This window comes from Myotis daubentonii, chromosome 8 (genome assembly GCF_963259705.1).
Source record: "Myotis daubentonii chromosome 8, mMyoDau2.1, whole genome shotgun sequence".
NCBI classification, from domain to species: Eukaryota; Metazoa; Chordata; class Mammalia; order Chiroptera; family Vespertilionidae; genus Myotis; species Myotis daubentonii.
This window is the reverse complement of record NC_081847.1, coordinates 73371238-73398642: the sequence shown is the minus strand read 5'-3', so window position 1 is coordinate 73398642 and position 27405 is coordinate 73371238. Positions and strand designations below refer to the sequence as shown.

The 27405-nt window shown below is 59.4% G+C and overlaps 2 protein-coding genes across 5 annotated transcripts; one reads left to right on the top strand and one right to left on the bottom strand.

The window, feature by feature from the left end:
• The first annotated feature begins 758 nt into the window (after window positions 1-758).
• LPIN3 (lipin 3) lies at window positions 759-16095 on the top strand. Of its 4 annotated transcripts, XM_059707070.1 has the most exons (22): window positions 760-947; window positions 3096-3165; window positions 4407-4548; window positions 4637-4836; window positions 5966-6061; window positions 7030-7310; window positions 7498-7581; window positions 8138-8258; window positions 8427-8700; window positions 9481-9580; window positions 9718-9878; window positions 10251-10344; window positions 10437-10506; window positions 12034-12126; window positions 12204-12247; window positions 13002-13140; window positions 14017-14165; window positions 14348-14434; window positions 14940-15092; window positions 15249-15363; window positions 15437-15540; window positions 15720-16095. In XM_059707070.1, exons 4-22 carry the CDS (start codon window positions 4645-4647, stop codon window positions 15862-15864), a joined length of 2502 nt encoding a protein of 833 aa, XP_059563053.1. In that variant the 5' UTR covers window positions 760-947; window positions 3096-3165; window positions 4407-4548; window positions 4637-4644; the 3' UTR covers window positions 15865-16095. The 4 variants fall into 4 exon arrangements, with proteins under 4 accessions (XP_059563055.1, XP_059563053.1, XP_059563052.1 ...); XM_059707072.1 differs by lacking the exon at window positions 12034-12126 and having other exon boundaries at window positions 759-947; window positions 3066-3165; XM_059707069.1 differs by lacking the exon at window positions 3096-3165.
• Window positions 16096-17130: 1035 nt separating this feature from the next.
• On the bottom strand, window positions 17131-22420 carry EMILIN3 (elastin microfibril interfacer 3). Its single transcript, XM_059707075.1, has 4 exons — window positions 22104-22420; window positions 20553-20675; window positions 19759-19979; window positions 17131-19480 (listed from the first exon to the last, which is right to left on the bottom strand). Exons 1-4 carry the CDS (start codon window positions 22268-22270, stop codon window positions 17700-17702), a joined length of 2292 nt encoding a protein of 763 aa, XP_059563058.1. The 5' UTR covers window positions 22271-22420; the 3' UTR covers window positions 17131-17699.
• Window positions 22421-27405: the final 4985 nt, after the last annotated feature.

The window sequence follows — 27405 nt, the reverse complement described above, 5'->3', positions numbered from 1 at the left end:
TCGCGGGGCCGACCGATCTTTTCAGAAGTGCGCGCACCTGGGCTCACCTGCCCCAGTGGGTGGGGCTTGCCGGCCTGGAGAGGCTATTTAGCTGGGCGAGAAGGCTGGTCATCGCCTGCCCTCTGCTGGCCAGTAGCGGTATTGAGCCTGCTGCTGCTCCACAGTGCGTCCAGCTCCTGTTGTATGCCCGGCACTGAACTGGGTGCTGGGGTGTAAGGATAAACGCGGAGTTCCAATTCAAAGGAAGAGGCTGACAATCATCACAGTCATTCGAGCAACTATGAAATTACAACTGTGGGCTGTGTGAGCATATGACAGATATGAGGGTCCTGTTCAGTCTGGGGTGGTAGAGGGGTCAGGGGAAACTGCCCCAAGGAGGTGACGTTTGAACACCAGGTACCTGACAAAGCCATTTCATTTAGTGTCGAAAATCCTGCAAGGTGGCTCTCCCCTTGGACAAAGCAGAAAAGGGGCTCAGATTGGGGAAAACTTACCCAAAGGCACACAGCGAGCTGGCAGCAAAGCCAGGAGGATTTGAAGGGCCCCGCCTCGCCGCGGTTCCTGGAAGCGAGGCAGGTGGCCAGCCACCCGCACAATGCTTCCCGCACCTCCAGGGCGTGGGGCGGGGCAGGGGTGGAGCCCGAGGTCTGACCCCGCCCATACGCTATAAGTGCAAGGGCGGCCCTGGGCGTGGGGACTGGGCGTGGGGACTGGGCGGAGGTGGGGTCTTTGGGGGGCGGGGGTGGAGTTGGAGCCCGCCCTGGGCTCGTGGAAGGGGCGGAGCCGGGATCTCTCCCGGTCCTAGAGGAGGCGGAAGTGCCAAGCGAGTGCGGGGCCAAGGACACTTACCCGCTGACCCTGTGCACTCAGGTAGAGGCGGCGGCTCCGGGTCCCGGTGGTCCAGTGGGCAGCTCCAGAGGCAGGGCCCAACCCGGGCCTGCGAAGAGGTACCCCGCGCCCCGTCCCGCCTTGCCCCGCCCATCTGTCCTGCCATTCGAACCTCATTCCTTCCTGTTCTCGGGCCTGAGTCGGTCTCTAGCCAGAAGGGAACTCTCGAGGGCTGAGGAACTCACTTCGCCCTTGTTTCCGGCCCAGCGGGGGTGGGGGGGCCCTGGACACCCAGAACTTGGGATCAGGAGATAATGAGATGCAAAAACCTTTCGGGGTAGGCTGGCCCAGCGTCATCCCAGGCCGACTGACCTTGGGAGGTAACCCACCCATTCTGGTACTCAGTAGTCTCAGTGGCAAAGCAGGGGTGACCTTGCCCGGCTGGCCCTGAGGCTGGCCAGGTGGGGAGGGTAGCTGTGAAGGCGGCTGGGAACCTGGGGTTGGGCTTTTCCCTTTCCCTTATTCTCTTGCTCCCTCTGTTCCTAGATAGAGAACCCTGCCCCTACCTAGCCCCAAATCTGGGACCCCCAAACGCTGAAAGCTCCCACCCAGGGCAGCTTGCTCCGGCTTCCCCGTGGTGGACTTGTGTATTGGCTTGGGAGACCTGAGCGTGTTCCCAGAGCGGTCTCAGGCTTGGGCCCCTGTGAGGCCTGCCTGGATCCCACCTGCTCAGTTTGCAAAAGTGGGGTCACCATATCATGCAGGGCCTTGAATGCTGAGTTAAGAAGTCTAAACTCTCACCTGTGAGCAGGGACAGTGCATTGGAGTCTGACCTGTAGTGTCGTCACGACCAGCCTGGGTGAATGGGGCTGTCACAACGCCAGGAAAGATGCTGGTGCTGATAGGTGACATGTATGGGCCTTTATTGCCTGCTAGTACTTTACTTGAATTATGTCATTAGTTGCTCTTGCATCCCTTATGTTATCCCCATTCCAGAGGCTGAAACAGGCTTGGAGAGGTGAAGAGACTTGCCCAAGGTCACAGCTAGTGTCAGGCAGGGGGGATTGGAACCCAGACAATTTGGTGCCTTCCCCACAGTGTCCTGTTGCCATCTAGGATCTAGGCATCCGGTAATAAAGCCTTGACCTAGTTCAGCAGGAGGAGAAAGGAGGGACCAGATGAGCAGAAAATTGGGGAATGGGATTCAGAGGTTTTTTGGGGGTACCCATGAGTCCTGAGAGAAATTCAGCTGGCCTCGTTTGGGGAGGGTGAAGTATTTAATTTTAGATGTTAGTTCGGGGTGAAGGGTGACACAGGGGAGCCAAACAGAGCTTCCCTCCATCTGGGAAAGACTCAAGGCTGGGTCCTGGGGGGAGGAGATGCCTTCAGGGATGGGTGCAGGTAGGGGAAGGCAGCCAGAGCCTGGCTCACAGGAATCCCTCCAAATGCTGAGCAGACAGATGTGGGGGCCTCCATTCGTGGGTGGGAGAACAGACTGAGGAATGAATTCTAGGCTGAGAAGGGTTTGAGAAATTGAGGCCTTGTTTCATAGAAGGGGAAATTGAGGCCAGCAAAGTTCTTGCCTAAGGACATTGCGTGGGTGGATCACCCAGGACAATCCCCTGAGTGACATCTCTGCTGTTCAGCTCTTTCTACTGCCTTCAGTGGCTCTCAACCACGGCCGATTTTGATAACGTTTAGAGACAATTTGATTGTCACAACTGCAGGAGGTGCTACTATTGGTATCTAGTGGGTAGAGACCAGGGATGCTGCTAACCATCCTGCAGTTCCCCCACAGCAAAGAATTATCCAGATTCAATTATCAATGATTCCAAAGGTGAGAAACCCTGTACTTGGTCCAGCTCAGGTTTCACCCCTCCCCTCCAGCCTCAAGCTCCTTTGCCCTCAGCAGGGCAGATAGCTCAGGCCTGGGCCTCCAGCTGGGCAGACCTTTGCTCCCAGCCCTGGTCTGCCCCTCCCATGGTTGTTCCTTTATTTCTGGTGGCTTCTAGTGTCCTCTCTGCTTTTCCTGGGCACAGTGGTCTGGAGTCCTGCCCACCACATGTCTGCCTTGTCAGTTTGTCTGTCTCCCCAGACCTATGTTCAGTTTGGTGTTAGGTGGGGAGACACCAAAGTGGAAATTTTCACTTTGTTGCATTGTTGATAAAATATTTATTACACTTGAGTGGCATGCTCAGGGTCCAAAGATCTTCATTTTATCTCAATTTTCACTTTAGCAATTGAAATTGTACCTTTTGTTTGTGAAGCTCTACACTTCTCACAAGCTCCCAGGAGACGCTGGTGCTGCTGGGGATGGAGCACACTTTGAGTGGCAAGGTATTACAGGGCTGCACAGAGGGGGCTGTGGGCCGGGCTGCTCTCTCCACAGACAACTGTGGACCGAGGAGTGGAAGGAACCATGGCATGGAGTCAGGAAACCAGGATATGAGTCATCACTCCTTCGCCCCATCTATGGCCTCTTAGCTTAATAGAGTTTGGATAAATCACTTAACTTCTTTGAAGGCTGGTCTTGCATGGCAGGCGGTCCTCCAGGAATTCTGATTCAGGGTCTGAGAGAGGGAAGTGCCCTGTGGAAGCCGATGGCCTGTGTCCTGGCAGCCAGAGGGCAGTGGGCCACTGGCCTGGCCAGCGGGGACAGCAATGAGCTGAAGTTGGCAGACCGGCACCATGCCAGCGTGGAGGCGGCTCTCATTGTGGCTCTGGTTTTTCTCTTTGGTGGCCACGACCTCCTGCTTCTAGCTCACCGAGCTGTGCCTGGCATGGGAAAGCTGGAGGGACAGGTCTGGCCGGGGAAGGAGGAGAGCTTTGGTGCCACGGGTCAGCCCTAGGTCTGAATAGTGGCCTGAGGACTGGGGGTCGGGCCTGAGAACGATGGCCTAGAGATACCGGGGTCAGCTGTGGGCCGTGGATGGACTTCTCATCCTCCTAAGGAAACTGGGAAGGACTTGTAGTTGGAGCCTTAATCTGGGAGCTCCCTCCACCCACAGCTATAAGGAGATGAACCCAGGAAGAGAGCTGGGCAGAGCCTTAGGCACCTGCGGTGCTCCCACCCCTGGTACCTCACAAATCAGCCGCAATGGACCAGCAAGGCCCCTTCCAATTCCTAGGACCAGGAGGCAGCAAGACAGCGGAACCCATTTCTCAGGTGGAAAAATTGAGACTCCTGTCTCCTTATTTACTGGGAGGATATCAGCCTTTAGGGCTGCTGCCTGTTACCCACAGGGGCCAGGGCCTGAAGTGTCCTGAGGCTGCCCCCATGAACCCCAGGGAGGGGTGCCTGCCTCCTCCTATTCCCACAGTTGGGCCACCTAGGGTTCTGGGGCTCAAATCTCCGCTCCTCTCCTTCCTAGTGTGAGATCCCGGGCAATTCGCTCCGCCTCTCAGCCTCAGCTGGCTTGTCTGTAAACAGGAATAATGACACCCACTCGGCCAAGCTTGTAGTTGTTGTGAAGAGGAAATGCGCCCTGTCACTGAGCACTGTGGTCATTATCATTACTCATGGCATTTAGAGGCTCAGAGAACCCCAGGTCGCCTTACCCTGCGCCCTCATTTCACAGATGTGGGCATCGGCACCTGGAGAAGGGAGGCAGCTGTCCAGGAGCCTCATGGCTGCTCAGTAGGTGAGCCAGAGCTAGAACCCACGTCTGCTGGCACCCCTCCCATCCTGTGACTTCGAAGGCGCTCCGAGGGCGACACACTGTAAGCCAGGGCACCCGGGGGGTGGGGGAGTCAAGATGCAAAGTCTCCCCACGGAGGCCTTGGTCCCAGCACTGCCTCCCTTTGCCAGCCCCAGCCATGAACTACGTGGGCCAGCTGGCGGGGACCGTGTTTGGGACGGTGAAGGAGCTGTACCAGGGCCTGAACCCGGCCACCCTGAGTGGTTGCATCGATGTGCTGGTGGTGGAGCAGGTGGACGGCTCCTTCCAGTGCTCGCCCTTCCACGTGCGCTTCGGCAAGCTGGGTGTCCTGCGGTCCCGGGAGAAGGTGGTGAGTGCTGGCCGCTGCCAAGGGCCACGGCTGGGTGGGCTTTGAGGCCGGGGCCGCCACCGCAGTCCCAGGAGAGCACCCAGGCCTCCCTGAGGGGGGAGCTGCCCTCTGAACAGGCTTCCTGCCTTCTGTATTTCCTTTGGTGGTTTTAGGTTAGTTTGGGGCTTTAGTCCAAGGGGTCCCTGTTTTCCCCTAAAAGCAGCGTAGTGGAGCCATCAGACCTGAAGCTGAGTAACCCTTCAGCGTACTCAGACCTTCCCCGTGTGTTCTCGCAAGTGGCTTCCCCTGTGCAAGTGGTGTCTTCTGCCTGGTGATTCGATAGGAGGTGATAACACCGTCCCCGGGCCAGGCCTGGGGGTGACCCTCAGAGGTTCGTTCCTCTCCCTTAGGAAACCTGCACTGTTGTCACTGGGCTCTGGTGTGTGAAAGGGGGTGTGGTGGGCCCAGACCCCTTCGCACGACTATGAGCTGTCCAGAGTCACAGCGTAACCTTGTGGGAGATAGAATAGTGCCTTGTGGTTAAGAACTAGGCTCTGGGTTCACAGCCTCCTTTGGCTGCTTCCCAGAGAATTACTGAGCCCCTCCCAGCCTCAGTTTCCTCATCTGTAAAGTGGGAATAATGACTGGAGCGGCTGCAAGGGGAGGCTGTGAAGATGAAACAAGATCGTCTAGAATAAAACGTGATGCAAGTGCCTAGGAAGTGGTCATTCTTACCATTGTTGGTCGAGCACTGCCCTGGGGCTGGGGACTCAACAGTGACAAGATGAATCACATCCTTGTTCTCATGGGCTGTGGGAGAGAGAGGAACACAGAAACCAAAGCATAAACAAGGATACGGAGACCATGATACATGCATCAAAGCTTCGAGAAGGGGGAAGTGTGTTGGGGGAGGGGCACGGAGGCTCAGCCAGCCTCTCCGAGGAGGCAGCGACCCTCTGAGAGGGGAGCAGCCGGGGACACTAAGGGCTGGGGAGACAGTTCCAGCAAATGCAGGGCTTGGGGAGGGGAGGCAGCAGGGAGCCCGTCACTGGGACCCGCTGGGAGGACGGCGCCCCAGTGGACTGGAGCGTGGGAGTGAGGGCAGACCGCGGGGATCATGCGCCCCACGGCCCATCATGCCCTGATACAGGTGGACATCGAGATCAATGGGGAGCCCGTGGACTTGCACATGAAGCTGGGGGACAGCGGGGAGGCCTTCTTTGTCCAGGAGCTGGAGAGTGATGAGGTAAGTACCTCTGTCCTTGATAGCACCTGCCCCTGCCCTGTACTAGTGCCCCCTCTGGGCGGGGCCTTGGGGTTTGTCACTGTCAGCAAGGGTCCGATGCAGGGGAGGGGTTAGTGCTGGCACTCATGATCTGCTACTGGAGCCTGGGTAGGATTTGGGGGTGGGGGAGGGGATGAGGGCTGACTTACTCGCCAGGGAAAGTTGGGGAAGGTTTCTCAGAAGAGGACACTTGAGCTGGTCCCTGAAGGGTGAAAAGGAGGGAGCTGAGGCGTGGCTGGGGCTGAAGAGCATGAGGTGGCTTGTTCTGGATCTGGGGCCGGCTCAGTGCAGCTGGCACATGGAAGTGCGAGGGGGGAGGAAGAAGAGAGGGGTGTTTGCAGAGGGAGGCAGGCCCAGCACGAGCCAGCAGAGGTGTTTAAATAGTTTGAGCTTGACAAACTTTAACTGAGCCCTGTGCCAGACACTGCAGCGAACTCAGGTGAGGGGTGACCCCTACTTCAAAGGAGGTTCCCAGACAAGCCTGGGAGACAGACACACAAATAGTGGCTGATGAAACCCTTTAGTCATTACAGTGAAGGGGGTTGGAACCGCGGCTGAGAATAGTCAGGGCAAACTTCCTGGAGGAGGTGACGCCTGGCTAAGTCTTAAAAGGGAAGTAGGCGTTTACTGGGGCAGGTGTGGGCAGAGACGATGAGAGGCTGATGCCCAGGTCTGTCCAGACAGTGTGGGCCACACCCTGGGCTGTCAGGGATGCAGGCAGCTCCTGGGGTTAGGGCTGCTTTAATCTGAGGGAGCTCCGAGGCCAGCTGCAGTTACAAGGCCAGGCTGCTGCCACCTCTGTCCAGCCTCCATGCCTGTTTCCCTGACCCCAGATGAGCTCACTGCAGGGCCTGAGACACTGGCAGGGCTCCGGATGCCCGGTGACCAGAGCGGTCCCCCTGAGCTGCAGCCCCTGATCTTCTCCGCAGGAACACGTGCCCCCCCGCCTGTGCACGTCACCCTTACCTTGGGGAGGCCTGTCTGGGTTCCCCTCGGACTCCCAGCTGGGTACAGCCAGCGAATCCGAGCCCATCATCATGGGTGTGGCCTCCACGGGAAGGAAGAAGAGGCTTCGTAGGAGGAAACCCAGGTGGAAGGAGGACACGGTGGCGGACGATTCTAGTTCTGAGGAGCTGGAGGCAGGTGCTGAGAGTGAGCTGTCCCTGCTGGAGAAGCCGAGGCTGGAGACCACAGGATGTGTGGAGACCAGGTGGGGGCCAAGGGTGTGAGGATGCCAACCCGGGTTCAAGCACTGTTTCCTCTGCTGGTGCTGTGTGACCCTAGGCGAGGGCCTTGACCTCTCTGGGCTTTAGTTGCTTCACCTCCCCAAGCCCCTGACGTCCAGGCTCCCATGCCCTGTGCTGTCGGTGACCATTTATTTCCCTGTGGCCCCTCAGCAATATCCAGTTGGAAGAGGAGTCCTCGTCACCGCCTACAGACATCTACCCCTACTCCGATGGCGAGTGGCCCTCCCAGACCAGGTGAGAATCCAGGTGGGCCGCAGTGGGGGACTCAACACCAAGGTGGTTTCCCTTTACATTTTTCTAATAAATAATGACTTAGAATACATTTAATGTGTTTACCAGCCACTTGTATAGCTCCTTGGTAAAGTGTTTAAGTTGTTTGTCCATTTAAAAAAAATTGTGGTAACATGCACGTAATGTAAAATTTACCATTTTAGTCAGAGTAAAGTGCACAATTCAATGGCATCTAATAAATTCGTGATGTTGTGCCACCATCGAAGACAATCCCTGTCTAGTTCCAGAATTTTTTCAGCACTCCAAATGGGAATCCTATACCCATTAAGCAGTCACAAACTTGCCCCTCCCCCCCCTTTTTTTTTACTGGACTGCCTTCTTATTATTGATTTGTTGGGAGTTCTTTATATATTAATATATCCTTTATATATTCTGGGGATGCAACACAAGCATAAATATGTTTTGCAAATATTTTCCCCAGGCTCGGGCGGGGGGATGGGGGGTGGGGGCGGCGCGTGGCAGGCTGGTGTGGGCGTCTCTGAATTCTTGTTTCCTGCAGCCTTTCGTCAGAAGGGCTAACATCCCCTAAGAGTGACTCGGAGCTGGAGGTGAAGACCCCGGAGCCCAGCCCCCTGAGAGCTGAGTCGCACATGCAGTGGGCCTGGGGGAGGCTGCCTAAGGTGAGTTCCTCTGTGCCATCCCCCATCCCTGCCTTTCGGGGCTCCATGGCCCTGAGGATGAGGACTGGAGTGACTGAGATTGGGGCCACCTTCCCAAGGCCTTGTGGGGTGTGGGAGGCAGCCCCTGCATCGGCCCTGCCCACATCCTTCCCATTTGTTTGACTGAAGGTGGCCAAAGCTGAGAGGCCCATGTCCTCGATGGTCCCCGATGGCAGCACTGGAGCAGCCTCAGCTCAGGGAGAGCCCAGCACCCCTGACCTTCGGCCTGACACGGAGGTGCCCACTCTGATGGGTCCCCCTCTCCCTGCCCCCGAGAGAGAAAAAAACAAGACTCAGAGATCCGGGGATGCGGGTCTCTCTCCTGCCTCAAAATCATGGAGCTGGGCTGCTCTGGAGGGTCCGGCTCCCACAGGGCCGCCAGAGGGGTTCTCCAGGAGGAAAGGTGAGTGATGGCTGGACACCCCCCAGTGCTTCCCTGGCCTCACATTATCTCCGGGGTGGACTCTGGGACATCAGGCATGTTTTGAGCACCTACTGTGTGCCTGGCATTGTGTTTGACACCAGCCCTCATGGGGGGCAGACAGATAATGCATACAAAAGCCAGGAAGAATGTTACAGGGATGATGTGGAATGTTACCGTTCACTGGGTGGGACGGGGCCATCTAGATCATGTGTCAGGAAGGCCTCTGCCAGTGGGTGATGTTTGAGCTGAGACGTGAACAATGAAGACCTAGGCAAGTGAGGATCAGGGGAAGAGAATTCTAGGCAGAGGGAATAGCATGTTTCAAGGCCATGAGATAGGAGAGAGGTTTCATGTTTAGGAACGGAGGCAGCTGGTGTATCTTGAGCGAGGCCGGGGAGAGGGTTGGCAGAGGAGGCCGGGATTTGAGCAGGGCTGGACATTCTCGGCTCATCAGCTGGGATTATTCTGAGTGCACGGGAAGGCACTGGGTAGTCACTGGATACACGTGGCTATTCAAAATTACAACTAAGTAACATTTTAAAAATGCCATTTCTCCATCACACCACATTTTAAGTGTGCTGATGGCGACCTGTTGCTGTTGGCTACTGGACTGGACTGCTGACATAGGACATTTCTAGCATCATAGAAAGTCTACCGGACAGTGCTGCTTTAGGTGCTCCAAGAGAAGGGGTCCTCATACTGCTCACACGACTGAGCACGTGCTAGGTCTACAGCAAATGTCATCTCCTCCGCCCTCAGGCTCCCTGAAGAGAAGCCAGCACCTGGGCCCCAGTGACATCTACCTGGATGACTTGTCCTCTCTGGACTCTGAGAATGCAGCCCTTTACTTCCCCAAGAGGTGCCTGGGTTCTGGGTGCTAGTGGCTTGGGATCAGGACTGGTGGGGCCAGGGGTTGGCTGTCAGGGGCTTGAGGGGGGTGAGGCCCTCCTCCCAGCCTCCTTGTATTCATGTCACTGCTGACTTCTTTCCCCACAGTGACTGTGGGCTGGGGCCCAGGAGGTGGAGTGAACCTGGTAGCCAGAAGCCAATGGGGGACCCCAACCCCGAACAGGAACCAGAACCCACTCCGGACACAGTGGACACGATAGTGCTGTCTCTCTGTGGAGGACTGGCTGACAGCCGGGACATTTCCCTGGGTATGTCCAACCATGAGCCCTTCTAAGGATTGGCCTTAGCTGGGGAGAGCAGTGAGGACCCCAGAGGGTGGGGCAGTCGAGGGGTGAGGCTGGGCCAGGTTCCCTGCATTCTCTGCCCTGTGGAGCCCACATTCAGCCAGCAAGGATGGGGCATTCCCAAGGCCCCCTGAAACCAAGGCCGGATGCTTAGCTGTGGCTTATCCTGTGAGTCCAGGATGGCTGGTGCCTGGGGTGGGAATGGCAGGTGCAAAATCACAGGAGGAGCCCTGTGCGAGGCCTGAGTGGTAGAGTGCGGAGGGACCCAGAGAGACTAGGGCATGGGTCATGCGGGATGTATCTGCCTCTCCCCTCACTCTCTGCCTCTGTGCCCAGAGAAGTTCAACAGGCACATAGTCTCCTACCAGGACCTCGTCCAAAACCCTGGCCTCTTGGACGACCCAAACCTGGTGGTGAAAATCAATGAGAAGTAAGTACCAGGGCTGGGCTGCTGGCTGCCACAGGAGTCACCCTGCCTCCTTCATGGCCCTGCAGCTCCTACACCCTGTTCTGTCCCTCCAGGCACTATAACTGGGCTGTGGCTGCCCCCATGGTCCTCTCCCTCCAAGCCTTTCAGAAGAACTTGCCCAAGGTAATGGTTAGAGCACCACTGGGCCTCCTGGGGGAAGTGGCCATGGCCTCAGGGTAGGGTGCCTTTAGCCAGAAAGTGGAGGGTGGGCAGAGATGGGCCTGGGGCTGGCGGATTGCAAGACCCACTCTGGGAGAGGAGACCCCTGAAGCCTCCTCCCTTCTGTGTGGACAGAGCCACCCCCTTCCCTGGTTTCCTGGCGTAGCTGAATCCCACTGGATTTGGACTTTACTTCAAAGGAGCTCAGGACAAACCAGAGGGGGGTAAACATTGGGCAGGGACATGCCTTCAGCAGGAAGTTTTCAGATCTGGGAGATGGAGGTCCCACTCCTCACCTGACCCTGAGAACCTCTGAGGCTGGGCTGCAGGTGTTTGCCCGCTCTATCAGCACACGTTTGTTATGTACCTACTATGTGCCAGGGACAGTCATGCCCTCAAAGAAAGACAGTTAAAGACTCAGCCAGGTGAACGTAAAATTCAATTGTGAGTATTGGGAAGGAGAGGTCTGGGTTGCTTTGAGAGCCTCAACAGGGAAGTTTGCTGAGCAAGTGCTTCCTGGGCAGAGATGGGAAAGATGAGTAAGCCTTGGCAGGAACAGCATGTATGGATGCTCAGAGGTGGGAAGGAACCCAGCCTCTTTAGTCCCTCCTTGAGCCTCCACCCTGTCCTGCCCTGCACCTGCCCCTTCTGCCCTTCTGGAAGTGGTCCAGGGCCCTGCCCTAGTCTATTGTTCTCCATTTGCTTAGAGTTGCCCAAAGAACATCACTAACCAGACGTAGACAGCTGATGCCTCCCTTTAGTGATGCTGAGCTCCATCCTCTGGCTGGCTCTGGCGCTGAGCTAGTACCACAGCCTGTGAGAAGGAAGAGGGTCGCTCTCCTGCTTGGCTGTCCTCACCTGGACATGCCCACCATTGAGGTCCCTGGGAGACTGCCTCAGCCTGTTCCCAGCTCAAGTGGGCACCCTGGCCAACCCACGCCAAGCCCATGTCCTCCTGGCGTGGGTGTACCATACTGTGTTTGTGGGAAGCACAGATCTAATCAGTATTTTCCACAAGCTCATGTTACCCCCACCAGACAGGAATGGTAACGTACAGAGGGTGCATTTATGGGATAGAATCACTGACCTTACGAGTTGCCTGTGTTGGTCTTGGAGGTTGCGGGGAGGACTGGCCCTAGACTGTCCTTCCTTCTGTCACTTGGTGGCTTCATGCAGAGAGTACCAGATCTTGAGAAACTCCCACAGCACTGCCTTCAGCTACTCTGGAGAAGCTGACCCACAAGCTTTAGAAATGGGGCCGAGGCTGGGCCAGAGGCAGGGATCAGGGCTGGGATGGAGTGGCCCTTGGTCTCCTGTGCTTACTTACATGAAACCCAGGATGGTGGTGGGTATGCTCCCTTGGCCTCCAATGTTGGCAGCACCTTGCTTGAAGGTCAGCCCCAGGCCCCGGGCTTATGGTGGCCCCAAGGGCAGTCTAAGGTGGAATTGTGTGATGCCGGGGGAAATGCCATGGCCTTTATCTGCCCACAGAGCACCGTGGACAAGCTGGAGAAGGAGAAAATGCCCAGGAAGGGTGGGCGGTGGTGGTTTTCCTGGCGACGCAGGGACTTCCCGGCCGAGGAGGTGGGTGGTCACGGTCCCAGGGTGGGGTCAGCCCAGGCAGGAGCTCACTGTTCACTGGATGGATGTTCTTCCCATAGAGAAGTGCCCCGAGGGAGAAGACCACAGCCAGGGAGGCACGGGGGTGAGTTGCTGTCTTGGCTGGGGTTGGGGAGGATTGCTGTTGGAGGGTCCAAGTGGTGCAGGCACCCCTCCCCCAGCCAGGGTTCTCTGTCACTCTCTAATCACTCCTACAGCCTTTCTTTCTCCTCAGAAATGCCCCCATTTCACAGATGGGAAAACTGAGACTTAGAGATATACCAAAGGTCCCACAGCCGAGAAATGGCAGAGCTGGAATGGGTGCCTGGACTCCTGGCCCAGACGAGGGGTTACTGTATTAAGGAGGGCAGAGCCTCTCCTCTCCGCCAGGGGCCGGCTGATCTTGCTTCCTTTTTTACCTCTGAACTGAGCCAGAATGCCCAAGGTTCGGGGTGGGGGTAGGGGTGGGGGAGGGGGGCAGAGGGTGGCCAAGGTGAATCAACTGAAGCCAAAGCAGGTAAGGTTGGGCGTAAACCCTAAAACACATTTCTGGGTTTTCAGGTAAATATCTCCAGGCAGGTCTGGCCTCCTGGCTGTGGAGAGGCACTGAGGGCTGAGAGTCCGGGCCCTGGCTCCGGCTCTGCCACCACCTTTCTGGGTCTAGCCTGCCGGCCCACATCCTTAGTCTGCTACCACCCCCAAAATGGGTGGCACCTAGAGGGAGCGGTTTCTGGTCCCCTGGGTAGTCTCTGGAGGGGCAGGGACAGGCCCAGGCTCCTTGTGGCCTGGGTGGAGGGGTGTCTACTGGGAGTGCAGTGCCTTCGGCTGGCGGAGGTGCCTGAGAGCTGCGCTGCCCGCAGGGAGAAGACTGATGTCCTGAGTAGCGAGGATGACGCCCCTGAGAGCCCTGTCATCCTTGAGGCTCCCTCCCTGCCGACCTTGCCTCCAGCCTACTCTCCTGCCTACAAGAAGTCCCTCCGCCTCTCCTCTGATCAGATCGTAAGTGTCCATGTGGGATGGTGGGGGTGGTGATAACTCTGTCACAGAGCCCCACAGTCACTAAAGCCCAGAATCCAAGCCCTTGGCAGCCGAACAGCCTCTGCTTGAATACCTCCAGGGGCAGGGGGCTCACTTCTTTACATGCCAGTCCATTTCTCTGTCAAATGCCCTCACTGGAGAAGCCCTCGCTAGGCCTACAATATCAACCTGCAGTGGGTGGGCTGGCTCCGCTCTAGCCCTTGGAAGCAAATGTTGATGACAGCCCTTCAGATTGGCCCTGGATTCGAGTCTTTGAGCTCAGTAACGGGTGGCTCCTGAAGTAAGGATGTTTTCCCTCTGAGTATGACTCCATGGCCAGGGAGGTGCCTGGGGGCCTGGCCGGTTTGGTACAGAGCAGCGCCACCTGTGTGGTACCAGGACTCACACCGGCTGTGGCTGAGCTGCCCTGATCCTTCTCTGTGGATCAAGGAAAGGGCTAGGGTCTCTCTTGGGGGATGTCACAGGTATCCTAGCCTCAGGCAGGGCCTTCCTATACATGAGGTGTCTCCCTGTCAAGGGCAACGCCAGCCTTGGGGCTGACCTGAGAAACTTGAGTGGGAGCCTCGGGCCAGGCTTTGTCCTCGAGCTTCACCCCAAAGGAACACAGAGGGAGGTTAGGGCTCCTGTGCCCGGCACTGTGCGGGCCCCCCCAGCACTCCCCTCACTGCCTCGTCGGGGCCACCCTCTGCCCACGTGGCTCTCTCTGATGGATTCAGGCAGGTTCTCTGAGCGGGGAAGGAGAGGCCTGGGGATTGAAGGCCACAGTTTGGGGTGGCAAGGGTGGACAGTGCCTGGCTGAGGCTGATCACAGCTCCCCCCACCTTTGCCCGTCCCCAGCGGCAGTTGAACCTGCAAGAAGGTGCCAACGATGTGGTCTTCAGCGTGACAACCCAGTACCAGGGTACCTGCCGCTGCAGGGCCACCATCTACCTGTGGAAGTGGGATGACAAGGTGGTCATCTCGGACATCGATGGTACCATCACCAAGTGAGGCCTGGTTGGTGGGGGAGAGGGAGGGCCTGGAAATGTGCCTCCCTCTGTGCTGGGGGGCAGGGGCCAGGGAGAGAGGCCCCCCAGTGCACCATCTTGGGGCTGGGAGCTGGGCCCCATGCATGGAACATGAGGGCCACATGAGGCTGCCTTGGAGTGACCCCTCCTCTGGGATCTAGGTCGGACGCTCTGGGCCACATTCTGCCCCAGCTGGGGAAAGACTGGACGCACCAGGGCATCACGAGTCTCTACCACAAAATCCACCTGTGAGTGCTGGGGCTGGGGCTGGGGCAGGGGCTGGGGCAGGGCCCTAGGGAGGAAGGGACAGGATAGTTTAGGCCGCCATAGCCTCGGCCCTGGGGAGCCAGGCTTGGGGACCCGCAGAACCCAGAGAGGAAGAAGCTGGGCCGTGTCGCTGGAGTGCTGAGACCCGCCCACCAGTCCTCCTGAGGAAGACTCCTTGTCTGGGGTCTGGGGTCTGGGTCTGACTGCTGGACTGCATGCTCCAGAGGAGGTCTGCAGACTTGCTCACACCCTTGTCCATCTCGGTCCGCCTGGGCCTCGGGACTCTGTCCATGCTCCCTCTCCCGAGGCCGCCTCTCCGTCTGCCCAGCTGTTCTCCTGGACCCTCCCTGCAAAGGGCTCTGGGTTGAGAGGCTTCAGCTGAGCTGGCTGAGGCCAAGAGGGCAGGATGGGTGGTGCCACCTGTCCCTGTGCCGGGCCAGGCCCCCTGGTCCCTGATGGCTCTGTGCCACCTGTCTCCACCCCCAGCAACGGGTACAAGTTCCTGTACTGCTCAGCGCGGGCCATTGGCATGGCTGACCTCACCAAGGGGTACCTGCAGTGGGTGACCGAGCGGGGCTGCGGCCTCCCTAAGGGCCCCATCCTGCTATCTCCCAGCAGCCTCTTCTCCGCCCTGCACAGGTAACCCCCTGCACGATACGAGCCCACAGCCCTGGAGGGGGGGTGCGGGCCCACTGCCAGCCCAGGCCGGCACTGGGCCTGTGTCACCTGACCCTGCCGTCCTCCAATTGCTACCCCTCCCCCGCTGCCTTCCCTGCCCTGGCCCCGGCCCCCCAGGGAGGTGATTGAGAAGAAGCCAGAGGTGTTCAAGATTGCCTGCCTGAGCGACATCCAGCAGTTGTTTCTGCCCCACGGACAGCCCTTCTACGCCGCCTTTGGGAACAGACCCAATGTGAGTGTCTCCTCCCCGAGCTGAGGCACTTCTCCCCACGCGCAGCCCACCAGCCCCTCCTTGTCTCCCACAGGACGTCACTGCCTACCGGCAGGTGGGCCTACCTGAATCTCGGATCTTCACAGTCAACCCCCGGGGAGAGCTCATCCAGGAGCCCATGAAGAACCACAAATCCACGTGAGGCCAAACCCTGCCCTGTGTCCCCAGGCCCTGCCATGTCCCCACACCCCAGCCTCTGCCTGGGTCCCAATTCCAGCTCTGCAGAGGGGCCTCTGGGGTGCAGGTGGCCTGATGTGACGGGGGCCGTGGTCTGGCGGCGGCTCAGGCCCTCAGTGCCGGCCCTGTTTTGCCCACAGGTACAAGCGGCTCAGCGAGGTGGTTGAGCTCCTCTTCCCGCCCTTGGACCGTGGCCCCAGCACAGACCTGGCCAACCCTGAATACAGCAGCTTCTGCTACTGGCGGGAGCCACTGACCACTGTGGACCTTGACACCCTGGCCTGACACCCCTTCCTCCCTGGCCTGGCCCAGAACTGACTGGGAATCCCAGGACATCGGGCGTTGGAAGCTGGGTGCCACAGGACCAACCGGACGCGGAGGAAGGGGAGATGAGGGCTGGTTGGCAACCTCTCTCCTCCCTATCCTGTCTCTTGCCTCTGCCAGCGGAGCTGCAGGGGGTGGGGCAGCTGTTCCCGGCCTCAGCTGGCCTGTGGCAATGAAATGGCTGTCACCTGGGCCCTTGCCGTGTTCTCTGAGCCCTTGATGTCTCTGTCCCCATCACTCGGTGACTTTGCCTCAACTCCTGCTGGGACAGAGAGAAGAGGAAGGCCCCACTGAGGCTTGAGAGCTGTAGGTGCAGGGAAGGTTGGCGGCAGCAATGGGGCACAGATTAGCATCTGGGCGGAACACAATGTCCCCCCACCCCTTCAGGGAGCCTCTGAGGCCAGACCCTTACATACCCCTGGCCCGTTCCCACAGCTCTGGGGCCAGACACCTCAGCATGTCCCCTGAGGATGCAGCCCCAAATCCTGCCAAGCAGGTGGGGTTGGCCTGCCGCCCTCCCCAAGTTCAGTGCCCACACAGCTGCTGAGCAAGCTCTTGCCCAAGGAGCTGTGGGAAGCAGGACTGACACCCACTGCAGTCATCCCTCCCACTGTCTGAGGAAGAAAGTACCTTTAGTTTAGAAAGGCTAAAAGCTTTAATCCAGGCCCACCCTCCCCCAACAGCACCAAGTGGAGGGCAGAATTCCAAATGTCGAGAAGCCAGAAGGCAGGGCTACTGGAACCTGCAAAACAGCACAGGAGGGCCCCTGCTGCCATGGGGAAACTGAGGCCAGGCGCCTCAGCAGACAGGCATCAGGGTCTCTGGGAACTGTGCAGGCCAGATGAACGCTTGTATTTTCAGATTGTTCCTCGGTCATGTTCTACCTGAATTCCTCATGACTTCATGAACATCCAGGCGGGGCTGGGTTTGCAAGGATTCTGGAAACTAGGGCTGGAGCCCTCTCCCTCCAGCCATGGCCTTCTGCCCAGGGCTTGGCCTCATTCAGGCCATGACATACATGAGAGTGGCCCTCAAGATTTCCCCACACACATGGAAAGGAGAGGACTACGTGGGGCCCAGAGTGCCTGAAAACATCTTTGGGGAAGAGAAGGAAGCGCATAAATTGCACGGGATCTCCAAACAGACCACCTGGGCCCAATCCCGTCCTCTGGGAAGCGACAGCTCCCTAAGCCCTCACCTGTGGGTGGGTCAAAAGGAATAAAGAGAACTTGTGCCTGAGTCTGTGCTTCTGTTCTGCCCGGAAGGACCTGTGGTGGTGGAAGCCTCTGGTCCTTGGTTCAGAAATAGCATCTGTGAAGCTGCCAGGTGTGAGGACAGTGCCAATGGGCAGCACCTTCCTGCAGATGACAGGGGAGAGAAGCTAAGGGGACAAAGGAATCAGGAGCCTCCATGGCCTCGGGCCGACTGCCCGTGGGCAAAGGGAGATGTGGACAGGCCACTGTCTGAGAATGGACCTGCAGTCTTTGCCCAGATGCCAACTCATGTCTGCAGAAGGGCAAGTGGCAAACTGGATTGTGAGGTCTCCTAGGTGCACCCTTGCCTGCAGGCATGTTGTACTCGCCTTGACCACTATCCTGAACTGTCCAGTTGGTGTGGCAGTGAGCATGGGTGTTGATGTCTGAGACAGTCACGCGGAGCTGGACCAAGACTGTTCCTTCAGTGGCCTCTGCAATGGCCTCTGCAATGGCCAAGGGAGGCTGGGAAGCATGGTCTGGGCTCTGGGGTGATGTCCCCAGGGTTGGTAGGATCTGGGTGTTGGGTCCTGTCCAGCCTGCCTAGTTGGCCCGCCCTGGCCTCCCCTGCTCAGCCAGCTGGGCTTGGCAATCTAGCAGGTCATCCCGGAGGCGGGCGATGTCCTGTGCGTGCTGGGCCAGCGTGCGATTCAGCTGATCCACATGGCCCCAGAGGCCCTCCCTGGGCCTGAGCGAATCAGTGGGCAAGCTGTTTAGGTCTGCAGCCACTGGGCCCAGCTTCCCGCACACACCCTCCACTTGTGCCACCCTCTGATCGAAATGGCCCACTGCCAGCTGGAGTTCCTGGGCTGTGTCCTGGCAGCGGTTCAGGCCGCCAGCCACATTGGCCACACCGGCCTTGAGTTGCTCCAGCTCCCCCCGCAGGCTCAGGACCTGCCTGTGGCCAGCTCGAAGCCGTGAGCCTTGGCTGCTGACCTGCTCCTGGATGGCGTGGACCTCGGCCTCCACCTTGCGTTCCCGCTCGTCCAGGGAGGTGTTGGTGGCTAAGAAGGCATCGGAGTACTGGCTGACGGAGTCGCTGAGGCCTGTGAGTGACTTGCTCACGGAGTTCAGATTGACCTTGAGCAGGGTGATCTCGCCCTGGAGTGAGCTGCCCGTTGCTTCTGCCAGCTGCCCCTGGACCTCGGCCACAGTGCCATTGAGCTGCTGGAGTAAGGCTGTGTGGCTAGCCACCTGGCGGAGAAGGACCTCAATCTGGCTCTGCCAGGCCTTCACCTCTGCCACGAGGTTGTTCAGAGCAGCTGAGGTGGTGCTGGGGGTACATGAGGTCTCCAGCGAAACCAGCCGTTGTTCCAGCACAGCGAGTTCTGTCTGCACCAGGGGCCCTGCCGGCCTGCCTGGTGGGGTACTGTCACGGCTTAGCTCCCCAGCCAGTGTCAGCAGGCGCTCCTCCAGGCTGTGCACACGCTCTTCCAGCAGGGTCCTGAAACCGCCCCCGCCCCCCTCCTTCACGCCCTGACAGCAGCCCCTCCCTCCACTCTCTGTCCCATTGAGGGTCTCCAGGCCCTCAAGAAATCCATCCACACCCCCCTCGAGCATGGCAGCAGAGAGCCGCGTGAGCTCATCCCTGGTGCTGGGGCCATGGCCCCTTTGGACCTCAGTGACGGCCTGCAGGTTGCTCTCGAGGCTGTCCATGCGGGCACTGACCGAGGCTAGTTGGCTGCAGCAGCTGCCCCTACCAGCCACGCTCAGGCCCTGCAGCCGGGTGCCCAGCTGTGAGAGCTCCCGGCGCAGGGCCAGCTCCCGGCCATCCAGGCTCTGGTGCAGCCTCAGGCTGGCCGCCTGACCTTCCTCGCACTGCTGCCGCACCTCCTCCACCCGCAGGTCGCATGTGCTCTGGACGCCTTGCAGCTTCTGCTCGAAGCCATCCAGCAGGCTCCCCCAGAGTTGATGCAGCCGTCGGTCCACATATTCGTCCAACAGGGCCAGGGAGGTGAGCGGAGATGGGGGCGCCTCCCGAAGCTGCTGCAGGCGGGCCTCGTGGCCGAGGGCCAGCCCGTGCACCTCGTCCAGCAGCTGCACCTTGGTCCGCAGTGTGTTGCTCACCTCCGTCACCTTGCTCAAGATCTCATCCAGAGGAGGTGTGAGTGGCCTTCCAGCTCTGTCTCCAGGGTTCACAAACCCCTCGGGGATGCCTCCAAAGCCCACCTGGGGATCGGGAGCTCTGGGGCCACCGGTCATCCTGTTGGGGTCCTCGTGGCTGGCCACCAGGCCGCTGAGGGTACCATATGCTTGCGCCAGGCGCTGGACATCACCCTCCAGGCGTTCCAGCCGCTCACCAAACAACCCCAGGCCTTTCCTTCCTGGGAAAGAGAAGGAGAGAACCCCCGGGCGGGATCACTGGCCTGGCTCTCTCAGCTTGTCCTGGTACCAAGCCACCTGAGAGATTTTCTGTTCTAAGCCAACCTTGCTGGGCATACCTCTGTCACTTTGGGGAGGGGGCCTGGGGGCTCACCCTTTTGCCCAGCACAAGATGCACCCTCCCTAGCCCTGCCCAAGCTCAGCTAGCTTGGGTCAGTCCCCTTCCCACCTCCCCCAAGAAACCCAACCACCTTGGTAGGGTCTCCATGGGCAGACTCACCGTAAGGGCTGGGGGTGGCTCTGCTAGGAGGGGGCCTGGGGCCTGGGCTCAGCTGCCCGGAGGGAATCTGGGGCTCAGGCTCCGACTGGGGTGGGGCGGCCCCGTGGTCTGTGAGGTGCTCAGGGCAGCCTTCTCCAGTGAGCCCAGGGCAGCAACGCCAGGAGAGTTCCGTCACCTTCTTGTAGCCAACTTTGTATTTGGGTCTGAGCACTGTGCGGTACCTGGGCCAGGGATGGGGAGAGGGCAGGGCTCTGTGTCTGTGGGCTGAGGCGCCTGCCTCCTGTCAGGTGACCTTGCCCCTGGCTGGTATTCAGGGCCACTCTCAGACACTGGATACAGTCTAGATGTCTTCCTGCCTCCACAACACCCTGTCACCTTCCTTTCCTGTGCCAAAGGTGACAGGGCCGAGTGATGGGAGCAGGCCCTTCCATACCCTCACCCCTGGCCTGCCTTCTCCACATCACCACAGCCCTCCTTGAGTCTGCCCGGGGCCCCTTTGGCATCAACCACTGCCAGTGTGACCCTATGCTCTCCCCTGTGCCCCCCACCCCCAACCCTTGCCCCTGCTTCTTCCTTGCCTGGTGCTGCCTCTCCCCTAGAAACCCTCCCCTGGTGCCCCTGTGGGCTCTGACCAGATCAGCCTGCCCCTAATTTCTCCCTGGCCCCCTCCACCCGGCTGGTGTGGGCTCTAAGAGGGTTGCAGCCCTTGTAGAGCTGGCTGCTGCTCTCAGCTTAAGGCAGGCCTGGGGCATGGGCCCAGGGATCCTGAGTGGGTGGGATGGGGGTGCACTCACGTGACTGTCCCGGGGCACTTGGGCCCCCATCCACACTGCCGGTACTCAGCCTTTATGTAGCTCTCTGCTCCCTCCTGTAGGACACAGGTCACATTCCTGTGCACCACGTAGGCGCAGAGGGCCCTGCAGGGGAGAATGGCATCCTTGGAATATCTGGCCTGGGCTGGGCCACTGAAGCTCCTACACCCCCTCCTCCATCTGTAGGCCTCAGCAGATGTGACCCCCATCTTTTCTCCTTATTGCTGGGAGCCAGGGCCCTGGGCCTGGGGTCCCGCCCACTGCTGGTCTCGCTGGTTCCAGCCTCCCCATTGGGTTGGTCACTTCAGCTCTGTACGGAACCAGGAGTCTGGTGCAGCTGCCCTTCCCTGGTCTGACCTCTGCCCTCCCTGCCTGGAGAAGAGACCCACCCTGGATTCCCCACTGAGGGCTTTGCCACATTCCAACTCCTTCACTGGCGCTCACCTCCTCACCTTAGCACTGGAGGTGTCTGAGGTCTCAATATAGTTCACGAGGCCTTTGAAATCACCCTTCTTTCTTCCTCCCCTGACCGACTCCTGGGGCAATGCACCCACCTTGTACCTTTCTGCCCCCTGCCTCTGTTCCGGTTCCTCATCCTCAGATCACTTCTTCTACCGCCTCCTCCAGGAAGCCTGCTCTGATGTGCCCAGGCCCACTGAGTGTCTGCTATTGGCCGACACTCCAATACCTCTGAAATGCAGCTAGAGCTCAAATGCAGCTAGCACCCCAGGCAGAGCCCCTAACTCACCTGGAGACCAGTTGGCATGCCACTGCCTACGAAAGACCAGAGGCTGAGACAGGGGAGGAGCAACAACCCCACTTACGGGCCACAAGGGCTGGGGTGGCGGCTGCCTGGCATAAACCAGCCACCTGTGGACTGCTGTGGAGCTCTGGAGCCACAACATGAACCCAGGACCCAGGAATCCCAACTAGCTCTGTGGCCCACCCACGTTGGGGCTGCCAAGGGGCTGCTGGGGCTGGCGGACCGAGGGACAGGGCGGGCCGCCGGGCGCAGGGCTCCATCTCCGACCTGGTGGGGCAGGGGAGTGGTCGAGGCCCGCGCTCCCAGTGTGGTGTGTGTGTGTGTGTGTGTGTGTGTGTGTGTGTGTGTGTGTCAGAGAGAGAGAGAGAGAGAGAGAGAGAGAGAGAGAGAGAGAGCGCGAGCGAGCCCCGCGTGCGGACCGCCCTCCCTCCCTTCCCTCCACCTGGTCCGCTGCGTCCGGGTTGCACACAGCGCAGCTGGAAAATGTTACTTCGCTGGAAAGGTTTCCGCGGGTACTGCCAGGATCCCCGCCGCCGCGCCAGGCCCCCTCGGCTTCCTTCTCTTGGCCAGTCCCGCAGCCGCCCGAGGCGTGGGGCACCCGCCCGGCACAAGCTTCGCCCCGGGAGCCGCCCCCTCCGCGCCGCGGCCTCGGGTGCCCGCGCCCTCCCGCCTCCGCGCGTGGTGGGGCAGGTGGGAGCGGCGCCGCGGGGCCAGCCCTCCCGTCCCTCCCGTCCCTCCCGTTTCCCGCCCGCCGCGCGGCCCGCGCTTACTTGTGCGGCCCCGGGCGCAGTCGCGGGCGCCATCCCGTCGTGTAGAGGCTGTAGCGGGACGCACCGGGCGGCGCGGGCCGCGCGAGGAGCGGGGTGCCCTTGGCCTGCGCCCCCGAGAGCAGCGCCGCGACGGCGCACAACCAGACCGGCAGGCGACGGCGGCCCATCGCCGCCCCCGCGTCCCCACCTGGTCCCGCGCGGGGCCCCCGCCGGTGTCCGCCCGCCGCGCCGCGCCGCGCCGCCGCCTGGGTCCCGCCGCCGCTCGCGGCCCCGGGAGCTCGCTGGCTCCGCCGCCTGGCGCTCCGAAGCGGCTGCGTCCGTGGAGTGGTCGGCGCTGCGCGCGGCTAGGGCCGCGGAGGGGAGGCGGGAGGCGGGCTCTGCGCGGATTAGCATAAACTTGGGGCCGCGTCGCTCTCCTCCGCCGGCCCCCTCTCTGCCGCCAGCCCCCCGCCCCGCTCCGAGCTGACGCGCGAGGGGCCGCCCGCAAGGAAGAGGTTAAGAAGGGAGCAGCCCCAGGGTGGCGGGGGCGCCGGCCGTCACGCCCTGGGAGGCCCCCAAGCTCACCCATCCACATGCACCGGAGAGAAGCAGAGCCAAACCCCTGGGCTGGGCTGGGTGCGGGGCTCTCGGGAGCCGCCCACCATCCGCCGGACACATTGGTCCTTAAAACCCATTGTGCACCTGGGACCGCCTTGGTCCAGGGCCAGCAACACGTCCTCAGCCACCGCGTTGGAATAGGCCCCGGGCCTTCCCCGTGGGCTAGCTCTGCCTCCAGGCACCCATCACTGTCCGGAGGTGCCCAGGACACCTGATAACTCTGCGATGGCCTCCCCGGCATGTTGACTCCTCCTGGCTAAGCCTCTGCAACCTCATCTGGTGGCTGTCCCTCTGGTTTCCTGGTGGGGTCGGTGTTATCTGTCTCCCTTAGCCAAGGAGCTCGGCTTCTTTTGGTGCATCTGAAGCTCGTGGCTAGCTGTACCACGGCACCGGCTCATGGTTAGCGTCTGGTCAAAGAAAACCTTCAGGTGTTTCTCACAAAGAGCTGCTGTTGAGCCAGGCTTCCTCCATATTTCCCGTGAAGTTGACTCTTGGAACCCCAGCGTTAGCCTTTGTAGTCATCCTTATTCAACATCATCTTGTTGATATTTTAACCCACACAGAGCGTGCTGGATCCTGCTTCTGTCATCCAACGGAGTGGCACTTCTTCCTGACTTTGTCTCATCCACACAGGTGACCACAGCCTCTGTGTCTTTAACAAGTGGCCGGTAGGTATGCAGAAGGCAAGGGACCCTGAAGCACACCTGGAGAGGCCTTGCTCCAACCTGACTTTGGGATGCAACCCACACCCTCCAGCTAAAGCAATGCTATCAAGGGGCCCAGAATGGGGCAACTCTGAAACACATCCATGCTTATTGCGTCTCCCAGCCTTCCGGGCATGTGGGACCATCTCCTGGGCTTGGGAACTGAAACACAGAGGCCAAGGGGACCCAGCTTCACAGTGGGAGCTGTATTAATGTTTCTAGGGCTGCCATAAAAAATTACCACACACTTTGTGGCTTAACACAACAGAAATCTACTCTCCCCTAATCCTGGAGACTAGAAATCTGAAATCAAGGCGTCAGCAGGGCCATACTGATTCCAGAGGTTCAAGGGAAGGACCCTGCCTTTCCTCTTCCAGCATCTGGGCCCCCTGGCAATCCTTGGCAGTCTTTGGCTTGTAGCCCATCACTCCAGCGTCTGCGTCTGTCTTCACATGGCCTTCTCCCCGGGTCTCCACGGGGCCCTCTTCCCATGGCCTTTTCTCTGTGTGTGCCTGTGTCCTCTCTTCTTATAAGGACCCCAGCCATAGAAGTCAGGGCCCAGGCAAACCCAGTATGACCTAATCTGAAGTCATTGCACTGCAAAGACGCTATTTCCACATAAGGCCACATTGTAAGGGTCTAGTCTAGGTGGACATAAATTTTGGGGGCGCAGACATATGATTCAACCCACAGGATCCCTGAGAGGACAAGTCATGTCCTTCTGTGGCCATTGCTCTGCGGGAATTATGGGGAAGCTGAGGAAGAGAATTCGCCAGGAGAGCGGGGCAGAGTCGAGAGGCAGTGGCCATCTGGCGACTGCCTTCCCCTGCCTGCTTCCAGTGACCCACTTCACTTGAGCTAGCTTGAACGGGCTTCTGATCCCGGCAACCAAAAGATGCCCGGCTAAGACAGTCTTTCATCCCCCACCACAAATCCACCGAATGTGTTATTTTAATCTCCGGCCTTTAACAGAGATGTCATGAGCCGTTTTGCTGAGGGCAGGATACAGTGTCCATAGCACGCGCTCGATCTGTAACCGCTGAATTTCCCCTTCGTGGAAAGGGGGAGACGTCTGAGGGAGGTGAACGGGCCCTGCCCCTCACCCCCGGCTGGGCTCAGACTGCCTGGCAGCACACTGCCCTCCGGCTCTGGAAGAAACCCCCTCCCCGTCCCAGAAACTGTGATCCTTTTCCAAGGGGTCCCGCCCCTTCCTCTCACTCCTTTCCCCAGCCCAGATGTGGGGCCCACGACTCACAGGGAGGAGGCTAGATCCTGTCTGAGCTTGGAAAAATCCACATAACAAGGGGCTGAAAGGACAGCCGGACCCCGCTTCCCTTTCCCAGGTGGCTGACATCAAACTGTGTTTAATTAGAACAGCCTCTTTCATTAGGACGGTCTCAGGAGCCAGCACTGGGGCCCCTTCCCGGTGGGCGTGGAGGACGGGGGTGGGAGAGATGCTCAGGGTCTCGGCTGGATCCAGGCAGAGGCCGGGGTCTCCCCCGCAGACGATGAGGCCACTTTGCATGTGCCAGACAGGAAACCTAGGCAGGGCCAGAGGCAGGGGCGGGAGGCGGACTTGTCCTTCCCCTTGGCTCAGACTGGAGTTTCCACACCTGAATGGAGGCAGCTGAGGGGCCATGCGCAGGGTCACACGATCTGTTCCTGGGGACACGCACGGCCATATCCAGACACATTCGGTCCACCCCACACCAATTCCCTATACACACACCCAGAAGCATACTTTCCCAGTCTCCACTAGCCCCTTAGGGACACATGTGCCACCTCTCTCTTCAGGAGGGACAGGATGCCATCAGGACGACAAGATAACCCTGAGGTAGGGAGCATAAAGTCTTGCGTTTGGGGTCCGTCAGTAAGTGGCACCGTGGGGGGCATGCGTAGGAGCCTCTGCCAGACCCTGCAGCATCCTTCCTCCATGGGCTCTCGGGGCAGAAGGAAAGAGCTGGCTCCTGGGACAGAGAGGCAGGTTTGCATGGTGGTGACCCACTCACCTGGGATAGCCCTTCCAGGCCTCCGAGTACTTCCCAGAATGCCAGGCTCCTCTCCCTCCCCAGGCTCCTCCCACCTCACAGGTTGTTCTCCGCATTTTATGGAGGCCCACCACATAAGGCCAGTGAGAGCATCACAGAGTTTTATGGAAAGCAGGTCCCCTAAAAGAGACAGAAGTAGAAAGCGCTGCCCCTGCTAGCTTCCTGGCACAAGCCTTTCCCTCCACAGATGAGCCCCCCGATGGGAGAAATTCACCTACCCGGAGTCAACTGGTGGTGGCACGCATCCTAGGATACAGGCTCCGGCTCCCCCCCCTCCCCCCCCACCAGCTCTTTTCTTCTGAGCCTGCGCAGTCACCTCCCTGCACATGCGGCCACCTGCGGAAGTTCTGTGCAGCAAGCTCTGCCCAGCTCCCTCTTTCCTCAACATAAACATCAGCACGCTCAAAGCCCAGTCGGCATTTTGATTACAGCCCCACGGCTTCAAAGAACGTTACAGTTAAATCCACACGCTGGCTTCTCCAGGACCCTGGGGTGTGTAGATGTGCAGCCCCAAGGTGAGGGCCTGGGAGAGAGTCCAGAAATCATGGACCATGGGCTCTGTAAAGCCAGGGTGGACTGCCACTGAGTTAGAGCTGCTTAGAAGGAACTTAAAAATTGTGCAGTGCTGGTGGACCCTCAATGTGGACACATGCAAACCAGATGCCATCATTATGCAAACGATATGCAAAATATATGTATGGGCCTCCCAACTTTCCCAAATGCCAGATGTGGCCCTTGGGGACCCTGAGTTTAGCTGAGCCCTATTGTGGGGAACAGAGATGACCTTGGACTCGTCAGTCTCTTATGGTGGGCAGAAGGGGCTTAGCTCTGAGGCTGTTCATGCACTGGGGGAAGGACAAGGAGCCAATTGGACCTGGGTTTGAATCCCAGCTCCTCCACTTGCAACTTGCATGAGCTTTACGGAGTCACGTCACTGCTCTGAGCCTCCGTCTTCCCATCTTTAAAATGGTTACTATGAGGACTAAATGAGAACATTGGCTAAAGCTGCCATCTGCAGGGTCGGGCACTAAGAGACACTGATGAGGAGGCAGGGCTCAGAGTGCTTCTCTCAGAGGTGGACGTCTGGGCTTCTTTCCACTCGCTGAAGTGGTGGCTGCCGCGGGCAGGACCCTCTCCCGGGGCAGCCGCGTGGCTGTGGGCTCGGGAAGTTCAGTGCTGATGGACCAAGTATCCATCTGCTCCTCGTTTATTCAGAAATCTGCCAGAGTCCTACTCTCCAGAGGTGGGGTGGGTGCCCGTTGGTGCCCTGACAGACCCCATTGTACCCAACAGTGCACCCGCCACCCCCTCTGCAGGAGTAGTGACTGCTGATGCTCACAGCTACCCTTCCTGTGACTGCCCTCAGATACGAGAGCCCCCTCCCCTGGGAAGTTACACACCCTCCCACCCACAGCCAACGACTGGCCGAGACACGATACAAAAGACTGGCCTCTTCGCTGCAAGGGTTTATGTTCCAGGCACCTCAGATCAGGCCACATCGAGGCTCCCCCTGAAACCGCATTCTTGACCTGCACGTGACACTCACTATGGCTGAGGACCGTAGGGGAGTGAGGGGTCCCAGAGGAAGTACCTGGGGTTGGGTCAGAGATGTCTCCTGGAGCTCACCTGTGAGGAGAAAACATTCCAGGTGGCAGGTACAGTGTGTGCAAGGCCAGGAGGCAGGACACTGCTCGGTGTGCGTGTGGAACCCGCAGAGCTGGAGGGGGAAGGTGGGCCCTAAGAGAGGCTGGCAGGGACCAGACAAGAGGGACCTTGGGTACCCCAGTGAAGAGCCTGACTGTACAGCAAGGGGACAGCTGTCGTGAAAAACATCCCCAAGCTGTCACTGCACAGAGCAGGCCCAGGGGGAGGCTGCCAGGAGGCAGCGGCTGCTGACGGGGCAGGGGCGTGGCTCAGGGGTTGATCCCAGAGGCTTGTAGGGCAGAGAGCTGA